The sequence below is a fragment of the Gambusia affinis genome, linkage group LG19, assembly GCF_019740435.1.
Source record: "Gambusia affinis linkage group LG19, SWU_Gaff_1.0, whole genome shotgun sequence".
NCBI classification, from domain to species: Eukaryota; Metazoa; Chordata; class Actinopteri; order Cyprinodontiformes; family Poeciliidae; genus Gambusia; species Gambusia affinis.
In genome coordinates this window covers 12,415,184-12,431,465 of record NC_057886.1, presented here as the reverse complement: position 1 = coordinate 12,431,465, position 16,282 = coordinate 12,415,184, and the positions used below count along the sequence as shown (strand labels likewise).

At 37.0% G+C, this 16,282-nt stretch overlaps 2 protein-coding genes across 2 annotated transcripts; both read right to left on the bottom strand.

Annotated features, from left to right (window-relative positions):
* Window positions 1–1,322: 1,322 nt before the first annotated feature.
* Window positions 1,323–8,068, bottom strand: LOC122821813 (cytochrome b-c1 complex subunit 2, mitochondrial). The gene is made up of 14 exons (XM_044100044.1): window positions 7,943–8,068; window positions 6,635–6,736; window positions 6,371–6,520; window positions 6,106–6,170; window positions 5,957–6,013; window positions 5,726–5,850; window positions 5,045–5,142; window positions 4,812–4,869; window positions 4,553–4,648; window positions 3,166–3,365; window positions 2,938–3,018; window positions 2,768–2,844; window positions 2,529–2,682; window positions 1,323–1,976 (listed from the first exon to the last, which is right to left on the bottom strand). The coding sequence occupies exons 1-14, from the start codon at window positions 7,973–7,975 to the stop codon at window positions 1,893–1,895; spliced, it is 1,380 nt and encodes a 459-aa protein (XP_043955979.1). The 5' UTR covers window positions 7,976–8,068; the 3' UTR covers window positions 1,323–1,892.
* Window positions 8,069–10,972: 2,904 nt separating this feature from the next.
* anks4b (ankyrin repeat and sterile alpha motif domain containing 4B) lies at window positions 10,973–16,255 on the bottom strand. The gene is made up of 3 exons (XM_044099944.1): window positions 16,145–16,255; window positions 14,161–14,388; window positions 10,973–12,163 (listed from the first exon to the last, which is right to left on the bottom strand). The coding sequence occupies exons 1-3, from the start codon at window positions 16,210–16,212 to the stop codon at window positions 11,032–11,034; spliced, it is 1,428 nt and encodes a 475-aa protein (XP_043955879.1). The 5' UTR covers window positions 16,213–16,255; the 3' UTR covers window positions 10,973–11,031.
* Window positions 16,256–16,282: the final 27 nt, after the last annotated feature.

Below are 16,282 nucleotides of genomic sequence, written 5' to 3'. Positions count from 1 at the left end.
AATAATAATGATACCAGATATTCAAATTGGAACCAGTAAGACCTGACTTAAAAACATTATTGAATCAGCACAAATTAAGCTGCAACACTTAAAAACCAAATAGGACGAATCTGTGATGTAACAGGCTTCTCACTGATGTGTAATTCATGCAAAAAAGGGTAATGTTGGAAAATAATATATATGTATTGGCCACAGACTAAACAGGATTGAGGTGTGATCTTTGACTAGGCACTTATAACACATGAGTATGCTTTGATCTAACCACTGCAGCTGAGCATGTTCTGTATTTGTCATGCTGGAAGATGAGCCACCACAGTCGTAATCTGTGTTTTGCAGCCTCTGTGCTCTTCTTTTGGGTATTGTGGTTTGTTTGTGCGCAGTTCATCTTCTCATCAACTCTCTTTCTTCTTCTTCTGTTTCGTGTGTTTTTCCTTTTCCTGAAGAAAAACATCTAGTTTAATAGATAGCTCAGGGCGATGTGTTAATTTTCATCTCCACATGTGTTTGGATGTTTAAAGATTTCGTGTCAGTCTTATGAATAGAGCACCAACACATTTACCATGTCCACCACCTGACCTGCAACAAAAATAAAAACAATATTTCATTCTTGTAGGTTTGTATTTCTAGTGCATGAAGGCCTTATTTGTTGAATGCACAATTAACACATCTCAGTTTAATGGTTTCTTTCACTTGTGGGGTGGATGCAACTCCTTCAGTTATCAAGAGCTTATTGACCATGACTCCTATTAATGCTCTATCCAGTCAGCCAATTAGCTTAGGTGGACAGCCACATCTTAGTGGTTTGCAATTCTCCTTTCATTTTCAGATGGTGGATTGAAAAATACTCTTTGCATATTGTTGTGTAATTTACCCCGGATTTAAACCAGCAATGTTCTCCAAGACACCTCTAAAGTCTTCACATAACAGCAGTAAGGTTCTATGAGATTATATTTAGGGGTAGCAGAGAAGCTAAAAACACACTCACTCCTTAATATTTAGATGTTTTTGTGAAAGAAAATCATATTTTCCTTCCACACTACAGCTATCCATTATTTTGAACTGGTATACCTTATAACATCCAAATTAAATATTCTGTTAGTTTGTATGTGAATGGGTTAGGAATACTTTTGTAGAGCATTTTTGTAAAACTTGTAGGCTTTTAGCTGCCTTGGTTTTCTAAGCTATCTTATAAAAATATGTTTTTTTCATTTTATTGTACTTCATTTCATGTTTTCCAGAACAGAAAATTAGATGTAGAATAAATTTAAGAACTTTTAGCAAACAACCATAAAAATGTAAAAACAGAAGTAAAAACACAAAAGTAAAATGAATCTATAATAATTTTATTTTCTTTATGTACATTTTGACAATAACGACACAGTGAACTAATAAATGCCAGAGACCACATGATTGGTGTAAAACCTGAAGAAAGAACAACCAAACGTGGTGCACAAATTTGGATTAACCGTCCCTCATTCTCACACCTGAGCTGATCCTTGTGCTTGCTTTTGGGTCCCTCCACTGGCCGAGGATCAAAACAGTACATTTTCATGATGAAAGTTTGTGCTGAAAAAAAGCAAAAATGCTTCCAATTCCCATGTCTTCATAGTGTTGATGTCCTGTGAGAACCTGGCATGGAATATTTTTATTTAAAGAAGAGTAGCTGTCTTATCCATCAGACTTTCATCACATAAGAATATGATCAATTTCAGATCGAGATGCAGAATGTATCCAACAAACAGCTGTTTTATAGCCTGTACTTTAATTTTCATTGAAAAACAGATAAAATGTGATTCTGATAGAATATGATTCTGCAACTCGCTTTGTTTTCTCTTATTTATGCCAGTGCACCAACACTGGCGACATAAATGGTCTCTACATGATTTTCTTTTTCATAATTCATCTACAAATGGTGTGTTAACAAGATGTCCACTTGCTGCCATGGTCTTCTTGCCGTCAGCAAATTTTCTGGCAACCTACAAAGATAAGAAAGAACTATTAGGGATATGATTTAATTGATATATTTCATGATCATTTTGAACCATCTTAAAAAGATATTAAGCATGTACTACTTGTGAAGTTGGTTAAGAAATCAGGCTTTCAATAGTCTATTTGAATAAGCTAAATATAACACATCTCCTGACGCACGTTGTTAAAAAAAAAAAAAAGGCAGGAAAAACTTGTTAAATTTAACCAAATATTGTCTCCCACAAACATATTCTTTTCTTTTTCAAAACAGAGAATTCAAGAAGAGAAATTTAAGAGCTGATGATAAAAGGTAAGGACATGAGCTGCCTTTTCAGAAGAGGAGCACATTACAGTGCTGTTACCATGACAACAAACCTGAGGTCAAATGAGAAAGCGGAGGCGTTGCAAATAAACAAAACGTCAGTTATGAAATGTTTGTCTAAATGTTGTTTCTCAGTGGTTTGAAAACAACCTTCCGTTGGACATATTAAGTGAATAAAACAAAGAAAGAAGAAGAAACACTGAAGCAGATGATGATACCTTGCCCTCTGAACTCTTACCTTAACTACGTCAGCCTTGGTGATGGCATCGATAGCATGGAGGACGGATTCAGGAGCCTGGTAGGCTGCAGTGTTTAGAGCCTGAGCCCCGATCTCCTCCAGCAGGCCCTCAGAGCTCTCTATGGACATCAAATACTCTGCTTTCGCCTGGTCTCTGTGCTCCAGCAGACAAAGACACGGTTAAAAACAGCTGCAAAGTCTGCATCTGAATGATTACTCCATTTTCTGAGTAAGCTCACTTTGCCCTGATGATGTCTGCCTCTGTTACGTTTCCCTCTGCAACACCTCTCACCTGAGCAACGGCAGCTCTGATTACCTGAATAAAAAAAAAAAAAATCATCAATGATCGGGTATGTTCAAATGACATCCTGGCCTTTTGTGATTATCTGAGATGAAATTAGCTGTTTACCTCTCTGGCAGAGTTAGCTTGTGCAATGGTATAGACACCAAACAGTCCAGAGTCAGAGTATGAGGCATTGAAAGCAGTGGCCTGAAGACAACCAGAGGGCACAATCATTAGAAAGCATGCTGTATGAAAAAACAAAACAAAACTGCTGACCATACACTTCTCAGAAAACAAAGGAGCGTTGTTCAGTTTCACAGGATGCCAGCACAGTATCACTGTTCTTCAGCTTACATCAAATGGCTGAGCGGTAGCTTTGGCAACTCCCTGGCTCAGTTTACTGGTGATGCTGGAGCCCCGCTTCACATGAGGGCTGGCTCCCAGGATTCTTTGCAGGACGCTGAAGGCATTGGCTTCGGCTGTGCCCGTTACACCACCCTCGCTAACGACCAGCGCGTGGACTAGGTCATCTCCATTCTGCACGCGCAGTTCACCTTCACACAGAATGTAACTGTAAATGCAACTTAGAAGAGAACATTTGTTGCATATTGGCGCCAACTGCTGAGCTGGAGGCTGAAATTGGCCAGTTTTCATCTCAGATCTGGCTTAGAAGTTATGGCACAGCTGCTAATAAATATAAATTTATTTAAAATAATTAGTTTATATAGCAGCAATTCACAACAAACCAATTCAACTCACTAAAAAAAAGAAATCAATCCAATTATGTCCGGACCAATTAAATCCAATTAACATATACAGTGAAACAAAGGTAAACATTAAATGCTTAGCAAAAATTGGCTTGTAACACACAGATTAAGGATTTCCATATTCATATAATCTACCATCTAAACAAGGGACATAACCTGTTTGTGAGATCTCCACACAAATGTAAAGAGTTAAGAGTTTAATAGTTATAAGTACATGCATATTACAAGAATAAAAAACTATTTTCCAAAAATAGAGCTAAATATATTTTTTCCCCTCTCCCCAAGATTCTTAGGAACTTGTAGAAACTGAAAATAAGTGAAGTGCTTATCTTGGAATTTTCAGCACTTCTGTGTTTTCGAGTGTAGGGGAAAATAATTACAGTTCCAGTCAGACACTCACATGCGCTCATGATCGGTATGAATTTCACAATACTTTGTGCTGGGAAAGAAGTATTTAAAGCTAAAGCTGTCTTTTTCCAGGATGAAATGATTTCGCAACCAATTAATTTCAAGAACCAAAGCGAGGCGTAATCATGGATTTTCTCTCATGGATCAAAATTATACATGCACATGCTAAAAATCCTAAAATGATTAATAACCCTCGCAAGTTTTAATTTCAAATACATTTTTAAATTTTACCAACTTGCTTCCTCTGATAGGAAGTAATAATATTTTGTGGCCCACCTCCCCACTATACAAAAAAAACCAAACATGAATTTTCTCTCCAACTTGCTTTGGGACATTAAACCAAACATTAGGGGTGATGCATCTATATGTTTAAATCTGGTCCTCTATGGATTGGAGAAAAGTCTCAATAAATTCTAATTCATGCAGTCAGTTAATTAATTAGTAGTTAAAGCTGTATGCTTCCACTCAAAAAAGGAAAATCTGAATATCTGACAAATTAGAGATTCATTAAAGAAAACTGCAGTAAATATATATCTTTTTCTTTCCTGCTTTATAGAAGCTTTTACCTCCACGGTAAGCTGCTTTATCAACAGGTGCTCCGGCTCCACTGCGAGTGCTCAGAAGACCCTCACCCACCTGCTTCAGGACAGAGTGATTGACACCTGGACACATGAATTAGACAGATGTCCAGATTTAGACTCTATAATACCTTTGTGCATTCTTAGACTGAAACTAAATAAGTCAAACGCACATAAAGTTGAAAACTTGTTAGGAAGCTAGAGTAGAGTGAGGTGAATAAAGCAGTGCAGACAAGACAACACTTACCTACTCCTACAAGGGCCATTCTGCCAGTGGTGAAATTATCCTTAACAAAGGAGTGGAGCTACAGGGGGGGAGAAAGGGCAGGAAAAGTGTGTGAGAGCTACACATCAACTACCAAGCACTGCTTTTTCACAGTTTCACCAGGCACAGACATTCATATCAGTCATTTGCTTACAGAGTGGCACAGAATGGTGTAAATCACAATTTAGTTTAAACAAAATCAAACAGATCCAAACCTGTTCAGAGGAGATACGACCAACCATGAAGTCAGGGCAGTACAGAGAGTTGGACAAGGCATTCTTATATGCTGCTTCATGCAACTTCTCAATTATACCTTTAAAAGAAAACAGAGAAGCAACTTTTAGCAAAAGAGGATAGGATATCCTCTCTCAAGCAACTCTGGGGGAGAAAGCCGTTGCTGAAAGAAGGGTGTAATAATTCCTGTTACATGGTTGTCTCAACACAGAGAACATCTGGATTATAACCACCGTGGTAAAACATGGTGGTGGCAGCATCATGCTGACGGGCAATTTGAATGGAGCTAAATGCAAGGCAATCCCGGCTGAAAAGCTGTTTGAGGCTGCCATAGATTTGAGACTGTGGCAGTGGGTCAGTTCCCAGCAGGACATGTTAGAATGACCTAGTCAAAGATCATACCTGCATCTATGGAAAAACCTGACAACTGCATCCAATCTGATTGAGCTTTTTAGGAAGACGAATTGGAATGACCCTTGATGGGTAAAGCTGGTAGAGGCATGTCCCAAAAGACTTCCAAAATGTTTCCTTCAACTTCTCAATTATGTGGTTGTGGCAAAATGGGAAATGGCATACTGCTAGGTTTGATTAAACGAAAAATAAACTCCTAAATGCCAACAGGATACAGTAGAACTTGTAGGAGTTGGATGATTGATACGCACTTATCTGTGGACACTGCTGAGCCAGAGCCCTGTCAATCTTCACCCTGGATGTCAGCTCGTCCACCTCCCACGGCCGAAACTCCTGAGCTGTAGTCACGTTGCCCAGAAGGTCCAGCAACGAACCTCTAAGATACGCGTCAAACACAAATCAATAACTGAAGTTTAGAGAACATTTTAGTAAACTGCGCATAGTATGTAAAAAAAAAAAAAAACAGAAGCAAAGCAACATACAGGTCATCTCTCAGGCAGTCTGCAGAGTAGATCATATTTTCTCTCGACCCTTTCACACTGGGCGTAAACAAATGAGAGCACAGTTGAGTCAAATTGTCACGCTTTGTTTTAATAAGAAAAGAAACTGCATGTAGAGAGACTATGTTCACCTCAGGCTTCCTCCTAGAGCCTCCAAGCTGCGACAGATCTTGAAAGCAGATGCTCCCTTTGTGGTCTACCCAAAAAAAGGACACTTTCAGCTTCAATGAGATGCTGATAAAACTACAATGACCTGTGAAAATATAAAAGCGGTGCTGCACCTATACCTACTCTATAAGAGAATGGATTAATTTGGACTAAATAATTTGCTTCGGATTAAACAATAGACCTAACCATATGTTTGGAGTACCACTCACTAACTCTTTTATGTATTACCAGGTTAGCAGCAAGTCGAAGCACATGAGAGACTCCCAGGTTCTCCAAATTCTCATGGCGACTTCCGGCTCTTATAAACACCCCGACACTTGACAAAGGGGAGTAGTTTTCCACCGACGCTATCACCAGCCCATTTGGGAGTTTCGACACCTGAGGAAGCAGAAATTTTTTTTATTGGGAGCCTATAATCAATTGCTAATTTCCAATGTCACTTCCCACTAAAACACATAAAAATACTCAAACATTTAAGAGAGCAGCACATACTTGCACATCTTGAGGAGAAAAAGGTGCAGCTTGGACAGGTTTCACATTTGAAAAGGGTTCAGTTAGAGTCTGGCCCTGCCTGGCAGAGGCGTAGCAACGTTTCTGTGAGAAATATGAACAGAGAACCCTAAATATGTGATCAATTCTCAATCCATAAATTAAATACATTTAATGTCACTAGTAAAAGTTTTTATTTTTAACAGCTAATGAAAACCCAAAATGTAGCTAATTAAAATATGTTGTGACTTTTCTAAAGGCTTATTATAGTCATAGCAATATTAAAACTATAAGAGTGCCGGTATGCAACCTTTCGTTAGCTGTAATATTTCAAGCATTAAATCTCTCCTTCCAAAGGCAAAGCCAAAATCTTAATCCAATTGAAAATCTGTGGCTAAGCTTGCACACTTCCACTCAATCTGGTTGAGTAGACTGGTCGAGTCTTGTCCCAAAGGACTGAAACTACAGTGAAAAATGATAATGCAAAAGCTTGACACAAGGGGACAGAATACAAATGCACACCACTCTTTTTTTAGACTTTTATTTATTTTTAAAAAATGTAAAAACCATAATTGTCCCTCCACATCATAATTATGAACTAGCTTGTTTTGGCCTATTTCTTAAAGTCAAATATAAAATTGATGTTTAAAGTTGACAGCTTAAGGCATGCAAATTATTTAACATATGATTTGATAGATAAATTAACCTAAATTAATATTTGATGATTTCTAAAGCAATAAATTCACCTGTCCGTGTCAAAAAGCGTAAAATCCACAGATCTGTTTTTACATTGAAGCCATAGCAGGTGGTAATACTGAATGTTCGTCACCTGAAAATACCTCACAGCCTTTTCTGGACAATAACAACATCTCTTCTGTAAACATAACCTAAGATAACTGTCAGGATATCACTTGGTTGACGTCAAAATATTGTAATTTGAATATTTCACTCTGATAATCTTTGACAGGGAAACCAGCTCAGAGATGACCTTCAGGTTGCATCCAGCTGAGCGAAAGAAACAAAACCAAGTTGTACTCCCTCTGTCCGTTTTCTAAATATACTTTACGGGATTTGTTATGGATTTTATGAGCAACCACTCGTACTTTGTGAATGAACTTGTGTTCAAATTATCTAGTTACAGAAACCAAGTATATCCTGGTTTTTCTAAACATTAGGCATGCTAATTAGCCAACGTGCTAACAGAGGGCAGCTAAATGTTGTGTCAGCTCATAGGCAGGTTGAGAAAAAGAACGAAATGCATGTAAAACTGAATTATTATGTTGTTCATAGAATAAAAGACACACAACTGACCGAGAAATTATTCAATGAACGGACTCCTTTCATGACTCCCAGCTCTCTCCTTCAGCCGGCAGAAAGACACATATGGCGGCGGACTAACCCACAATGCACTGCGCCCTCTGACCCCCTCCGTTTTTCAAAGTAAAATGCCAGTTTCTTTATATATTTTTTAATGAATTTTTTTTAAAGACTTCTCTACGAGCCAGAAGTAACATGCTTATGATATGTGGCTGCATGGTGCATATGTGACATCACAGGAAATACAAATAAAAAAAACCAAATGTTTTGTTGAAAATATTGTTAAAGTCGTTTTTTGCAGTCAAATATATTTTTGCATACAGTCTACACACTGAAAGCCTGACTGATTTGTGTTTCTGGATACGGAGAACTGACAAGCGCTTTGCTGTATTTACTTTTATTTAAACCAGCTGTAATCTCACATTCCTGTTTTAGAGAAGTCAAGATGTGCAGAAGGAACAGCGACTTCTAGAGGCACAATTTATTTCTAATTTACTAAAGAAATAATGAAAAAGGTAGTTCTCCAAGACAAATATTTTTGCGTTTTTGATATGGTAAATGAGGAAAAAGTGACCAAAAATGATTTATGGTTATCCCTTAATGATTTCTGAGAACATCCAAATGTCACAAGCACGCTTTAATTTGTTTTAATAAAGTTTTCAAAATGTAGACGTCTAATTAGAAAGTAGAGTTTTGTCACTTGCCTATAAAAAATCTTGATTCCACCATCTCAGACTGTAACGTATTGCTGGTTAAGTTGTTTGGGAAAGGGCAACTTTGCATGAGAAGCATTCTTGCCTCCTCCAAGAAACTATGTAAACTCACACCTCCTCAACTTTTCCACATACTGTTTCATTATAACAAACAGCTTCAGTTAATATGATGATAAAAAGTGCTAATTGTTAAGTAAAAGGAGCATGCTGTGTGATTTTCAACATTTTCCTACAAATATAAATCTGAAAGCCAAGTTGGGTTTTTGCATTAGACCCCATTTACTCCCACACTTGAATCAAATCCAGAGCAACCAATTGCAAGTTATAATTTAAATTATTTTCTGGGTAATATTATATATTGGAAGAAGATAATTTAAGTTGTAGTTTTTTTTCAGTTTGCTTAAAGTCCATAAACTTTAAGAGGTAATAATTCCAAGTCAAATATAAAACCCACCAATTTATCATAAAACTATTTATTCACTGTAAATGAACTCTACATAGATTCACCAACATGAAGGACTCACAACATTACAAAAATATATTCTACACATCACAGGTCGAAAAGACAATCATTTTAAAGTACAAATTTCAATTTCAAAAGACTGCTCACAGGTTATTATTTTCTCCCACAGGCAAGCTTTAAAAACATTCACAATTTAATAGATCCCACAGAAGTTTACCATCTTTAGACTGGTTATCTCCAAAATACATTACAATAGAAAAATACACCATGTCGGGCAGGAACATCTTCGGTTTGAGGAGCCCAGACACAACAAGGGTACCTTAAATACATCAACATTGAACAGGGAACGAATTCCAACTGGAGACTAGACTGTGGGTCGCAGTAACTTGAGATCCTGTATGAAAATATCCTGGAAGCTACGCCTCTCAACTGAAGCCTCGCCCATCTCCACTATAAACTCCAAGCTGCTTGGTGATTGGATCAGCTGAGGTTACATCCCCGTGACCGTGATGACCAATCACTGAGGTCGTCAGAAACTAACCACCAATCATATTTTAAGAGGCCTTTGCTTAGTCAAGACGATTCACCTTGAAGTACTTCCTGTTTGGCGTTATCTCTTTAAAATATACCCAGTGTTTTGGTAAAATGTCTTTAGCTCTTTGAGCTCGGCTCCCTGGTTCAAAGTATCTTTTGGAAGAATAGATGCTTACGGCTCATAATTAGCTATTCGTTTATTGTAGGGTTCTGCAGCCTCCGGATCAGTGGATAGGCGCACTATCCACTGATCCGCGGCTCTTAGTAAAAGCTACCAAAAATAGTCGGGGCATTGCAGTACATAAAATGCAACTTTTTAATATTTACTGTGTGTACAGAGGCTCAAAGGTGTAGAGGTGTACATACAATGATGGCTTAAATAAATAATTTCAAAGCTTTATCTACTGTGACAATTATCAAGAGACAGTAAGATTGGCTGCTGTACAATAACCACAAACAACAAATAAATCTGTAACAAGGAACAAAAAATGGGTTTAAAAACTAAAACAGTGAAATAACTTGCTTGCATTGTGTGCACACGCACATGCTGATAATTTCTTGAAATAATTTTTTTATTCAGTTTGGGCATTCAGCTTTTTCCTCCATTTTTAACTTGTATTTTAATTCAATATCTGTTTAAATGTTTGAAGAATGCTTTGTAGTGGTATTTACATTTTATTTTGTAGGACCAAGAAAAAAAATTGTATTGAAGAAGTTGTTGATTTACTCAGGCCTTATTTTGTGTTGATAAGTTGTTGTTTGTTATCCAGAGTTTGAATCAAATACATATTTTATGCCTATTTTATCACACAGACAAAAAACATATCTACAATTACTAAATTTGAAATCAAACCTTCAAAATGTATGATGCTCTTGCATTTCAACCGGCTCGGTTTGGGCCCAGGTCCATTTAACCAGTAAAGCTTAATCTTCTGTCCTTCTGTGGCCAAGGTTTAAATATAACAATGAAACATATTGTTTGAATATACATGTAGTTTATTGATAAAATGATCAAAATAGTCAAATAATTTGAGTTTGAGTGCACCTCAAACATTTAAGTTAAATACCTGGAAATTCTGAATTAGTACATCTCATCTATGTATCTGCAATGTCCTGCTAAATCAACATTAATATAATTAATTGTGACTCATCAAATTAAATTTTTGTCTGTAGAAAATTTAACTAGGATTCACAATGGTTGTTATGTATAAATGTAGACTGTACACTATGCTTCATAGCTTTCAAAATAAAATGTGTTTATGGGAAGAGTTTAAAGAATCATCTTCAGTACAATGCAGAAAATCAAACTCTACAAAATGTTCAGTTTCATTTTAATCTGCAACAACACAATTTTAATATGATGGAAATGTAGATCACAAGTTGCTGTCCTTTATGGCGCCAGCGTTTTCCATTGCCTTTGTTCTGCGAGCAACAGCTTCCAAGATCTTCTTCCTGGGTCCCAACTGGATGCGGATGCCTTTCAGGTCATCATCAGAGCAAAGAATGAGTGCCTCCAAGTCCAAGTGCTCTCTTTTGAAAGCGGGGGCAAATTCTGGCAAGGAGATGCTAGACAAGAAGACCTCCAAAGGAGAGGTTTCCTCATCTTCATCATCATCCAGTCCAAGATCTTCTTGATCCCAAGGAACATCACCATCACCAGCCTCCTCAAAGCCATCTGCATCCTCATCTGCCTCAAACAACTGGTTCTCAACGAGGTAGCCAAGACTTTCATTATTCCCTGTGGGAACAACATCTTCTGTCTCCATGTTCATCTTCTTCATGAAAATCAGGCCGCCAAAGCCAGGTCGGTTAAAAATGGATTGTTTGACTTCGCTTGGCTCGTCTCTGGAGTCATCATCTTCGTATCCCTCCATCTCTCCGCTGACGACATCACTCTCATCTTGTTCTTCAAAGACATCCAGAAACTCTGGTTTGTCAGAGGATTCATTCTCCTGCTTACGGAAGATAACATTCCCACCTCCTCCTGATTTCTGCAGTGTACCCTTCTCTTTCTTTCCCATCTTCTGGAGAGTGCCTTTAACTCTAGCTGTAACAGAGCCTGATTTGTCTGCAGCAATAATCTTGGAGAATTGCTCACTCCTCATAGTGCCACCATCTGAGAAACCTGATCCCATGCTCGCCTCAGAAACCGACCCATTCACGCTTCCTCCGCGGCTCATTCTATCCATCTTGCTTTGGTGCTTTTTCTTCACCTTCTCGTAGAGTTTCACTCGTCTCTCTGCCTCTTTCTGGGCTTCCTTCTTGACGTTGGCAACCTTTTTAGGGTTTTGGTTGGTTTGTTGTGAGGCGGCGTCATCCAGAAATCGCACACAGTCCATGTGGCCTCGAGACGCAGCAACATCCATAGGTGTGTGGAAATCATTGTCCAGGGCAAAAAGATTGGCTCCGAAGTTCACCAAAAAGCTGATGATGTGCATGTGGCCGTTAGCAGATGCGTGGTGTAGCGGCGTATTTCCCCAGATGTCACTCTTGTTGGGATCTCCTCTGTGAAACACAAAGAGAGGGGGAAATTAAATCTGAATTTGTGGTTTAAATTGCTGAAAATTTCCTAAACCTGAAAGCAGTTTGCTTGATAAAGCAAAACAAGAAAAATATTAGTTCAATTGGTAGATTAACAGTGACTTAGGGTAATTAATATTGCTAATATGCTGATTTATGGTACTTATAGCATAAGTACCATGAATCAGATACCCTTATTGCCTACATCATGAGGTTACACCCAAAGTTAGAATGTGCTGTTTTAGCAGTAAATGCTCTGGAATGAAGAACATAGTTTGCACAGTAAAAAAATGTTAGTGTGATAACCCAGACAGAGTATTTAAATCCTTTGAGCCTTTTTATGTCAGGTTATAGCTATCAAACCTTTGTGTCTTTTATTTAATGGTCTTGTATATGATAGAGCAATACACATTAGGGCATAATTGTGATGTGAAAGGAAAACAACTCATCATTTTATTACATTTTCCTACAAGCAGAAAACTTAAAATAGAATTTGAGTAAAACTAAAGGTACATTTTGCAGCGATTTAAGACTTTAGGTTTTAAAATACACACTGTATTTACACTACAGTAATTATGTTACTAATAGAAGCATTTATTCGCACTGGATTGTATCTAGATGTGTCAGTGTAAAGGGGGAAGACTAAAAATCTATGACACACTATTCAGATTTCTGTGCTAAAACAGATAAAACAATTTATTCTCGTTCCTCCACTTTATAACTTTTCACTATTTTGTTTTTGTTCGTTTTGGTCTTTCACATAGGGTGACCCCAAATATACATTAAAACTTGTGGTTCATATGTCACAAAAAAGTGACGTATGAACCACAGTGCAGTTGGATAGTCATCCATATTAAAAGAAATTGAATATTAAAGTATATAAACTTAGTGCTCCTTTTGAACTCAAAATATTGGAAATTCCCTTTTGTTTTTTACAAATAAAATATTAAGAAATACCAAGACAAGTAGTACTTTCACATTTATGGTCATAATGTTTGTTCATAACTATTTTTTGAGGTGATCACATACAATAAATGTGGAGAACAAGTTTCAGGGTATATTGATATTTCTTAAAAATGTTTCTTACAGTTTTACATGACTGAATATGACAAGTTTAAATGTTTCTCTGTAAAAGCTATGGCAACTTTCAGTGTGTACCTTGTCAGCCAATAAAGTTTTATTACAACCAGAGCTATAAATGTGCTGCTGGTTAGAGTCTGTTTCCATAAAACAATACATAACCTGCTCATATCTCTGTTTCTACATTCTGTAAGGCCTTGTCACTTTGTGATCCCACCTTTCTTGCCAAGAATACAATCAGAAATTTAAAAATGTTAAGTTATATGTTAGTAAAAATACCAATATTCTAAAAACTCAGTAAGGTTGAAGATAATCAATGAGCTATTAGAAATTTTAATTCTTTTCTACTTTTGTCTCATTTATCTTGACTTGATTGATACATTTTACTGGCTCTTTTTTTTTATCATAAATTTCAGTTCTGGCTGTAATTATGAAAATGTTTTTGACCACATGCTCTATTATAAGCAGGTTACTTCCAGGCAAATATCTCAAACACATCAACTCTGACTGTCTTTGTTCATCTTTTGTTGTCCTGACAGTGGGATGGGGTGGTGGGCACGCAAAGATAAAGAGCTTTATTGTTTTACAGGATGGATTTGGATGACTAAACTTTTAGGTCAGCTGATGAGAGAGGAGTCCAGTGTATAAAATTAGGGTTTTCGTCATGACACTGTAGTGAATAACAATAGCCAAAATAATCCATCAAAAGTTTATATTTTAGTAGAATCTGCTTTCTGTTAGGTAATCTTTGATCTTTAGAAGCCATTTCAAGCTTTAATGAAAACTGAAATTTCTTGAGTTTAAATTGTGAGTGTGAAATTGTGAATTTCAAACATCTAAACTCATGACAAGGACTTTGTCCGACAAAGGTGTGTGAAACAGAGAAGTTTAATTATGCTTACTCTCTGCTGCATATGAGTTGAAGAGCATCGACGTGTCCGTGAAAAGCAGCCAGCAGGGTGGGAGTCATGCCATCGTCATCAGCCGTGTTCAGGTGCTTCCTTGTGGCCTCCTTCAACAGGTCCACGTTGCCATCAACCGCTGCCTTGTGGTACCGAGACATCTTTAAAAATGTTTTAAAATCCTGGTATTTCTCCTCTTTCTGCTCTTCACTTGTGTCAGATGAGAAACTGTGGACCCGAACAAGCAGAGTGATCGCTGGGTGTGTGAGCTGCCCAGCAATAAAACAAAAGCAAAGTCCAGCTCCCCGCTGTCAGCTGCATCACTTCCTGGCCCATTTATCAACGCAGCTTAACCCTGAACTCACAATGAGATCTTAAGCACTTGAACACAATATGTTCCGCTGCTTTATCCTCGCTACATTTAATTCATATCTTAAAAGCATTATTAGAATGATTTCTGTTCAACAAATCCCAACATTTTAATAGGATTTTAATAAAATATTAGTGCAAAATCACTGTTCTTGAACTAATTGCAATTTGTAGTCTATCAAAACAGACATTTGAGAAATTTAAGTAATATATGAAACAATGCAAAAATGCAGGAAAATCCTTTTTGAACTTTTTGTAAAATGTTTTTAAATGCAATCTCTGAAGATTAAATTATTATGCCCGCACATTTATTTACCATTAAAATTACTAAAAAAAAACACACACACAAATGCTTTCCATCAACAGGATCACAATACTGTTACTATGCATTTTGAAGGAGGTTTATTTAAAACCCAGACATTTGAATGTAGGGAATTGACACTAGTGTACTCCTGACTGTTCAAGAAAGAGTAAACTTCAAAAAACTGAGGCCCAGAAAGAGGATTTTCACAGTTTTTAAGTGTGAAAAGGCTATAAAGAGATATTAAAATAATTTGAAATCAGACATTTTACTGGAAAAAAATTGTCTGTAAGAAAAGAAGTCTCAAAACAACTGCCAACACACACAGCTCAGGTCATCCCTGCAATTTCATTAGACTGCAAGATGCTGAAAGGATTCTCTAAAAGGACTTAAATTTTATTGCAAAAGCTGCATCAGGTTAGCTATTCCTTCTAAGAAATTGTCTGTGTAATCAAAAACAGACTGCATAAGTTTAACTTTCATGACAGGTGTGTAAAGAGGAAACCTTTGCTCTCTGAAGACATAAAGACCAGAAAGATCATAGACAAATACCACTTCTGGAATAAAGTCCCTTGTTCATGGTTTGGGGATCTCCACCATGCAAAACCATTATATTATGTTGCACTTAAGGAAAATGTCAGAAAGTCAGTAAAACAACTATATAGCTAAAAAATCTAAAGCAGAACTAAACCCTGCCTCACAACAATGACTCAAAAAAGACAGTAAATCCACATCAAGCTGGCTGAAAATGGAGGAATGGAAAATCCTGGAGTAAATCAAATCCCAGATGATTGTTTTCTTGCACTAGCTGTATAAAAAAGGGTGTGGTCCTATTTGGAGACAAATGTTTGTCCCATTCTTGAGTCTTTTACAACTTGTTTGCCCTGTATTGAGTTCCCTCAGTCTTTCCGTTAACTCTGAATCGATTCCTTTCTAATATTTACATTCAATGGAATGACATGAAATGTGCTGAACATGCAAAAATAAAATAAAATAAAATAAAATAAAACACAACAGCACCCTCAAATATCTCACAGCTGGTAGTGAGGTATGGGATAAACTGGATTCAGACTGATGTCAGACCATGTAGATGGCTTCAAGAATCATCACGCTGACACTTTTTAAACCTATGGGTATAGTACTAACGAGGGGGTGGGACATCCTAGGTTTTTCTCTCTTAGATTGCACATTTTATAAAGATATAGATTAAGGAGAAAAACAAACCTAATTTCAGTGTTTGAAATTAAATCACTTTCTTTTTCAGTTTAAAAATAAATTAGACATTGATGTGCAAATAATTTTTTTCTGTCTCACCTGCTGCACCTTTTGTTGCTTGAAGAATAAAAAAAAAACTCCCCATAGCCTGATGGTGCCACTACCATGTGTCGTTGTAAGGATCTGTAATCCAGCAGTTATAGAAAAAACTGTTATGTTTACTGTTGTCAATAGCTT

What these genes read in the sequence shown, in the direction of transcription:
- anks4b (XM_044099944.1), bottom strand. Translation starts at nt 16,212, where the DNA reads ATGGTAGTGGCACCATCAGGCTATGGGGAGTTTTTTTTTTATTCTTCA. An exon ending in AGCAACAAAAGGTGCAGCAG is followed by an intron (nt 14,389 to 16,144) that starts GTGAGACAGAAA and finishes TCGGGTCCACAG; the next exon opens with TTTCTCATCTGACACAAGTG. An exon ending in CAACTCATATGCAGCAGAGA is followed by an intron (nt 12,164 to 14,160) that starts GTAAGCATAATT and finishes TGTGTTTCACAG; the next exon opens with AGGAGATCCCAACAAGAGTG.
- LOC122821813 (XM_044100044.1), bottom strand. Translation starts at nt 7,975, where the DNA reads ATGAAAGGAGTCCGTTCATTGAATAATTTCTCG. An exon ending in TTCGACTTGCTGCTAACCTG is followed by an intron (nt 6,171 to 6,370) that starts GTAATACATAAA and finishes TTTTTTGGGTAG; the next exon opens with ACCACAAAGGGAGCATCTGC. An exon ending in GCAGACATCATCAGGGCAAA is followed by an intron (nt 2,683 to 2,767) that starts GTGAGCTTACTC and finishes GCTGGAGCACAG; the next exon opens with AGACCAGGCGAAAGCAGAGT.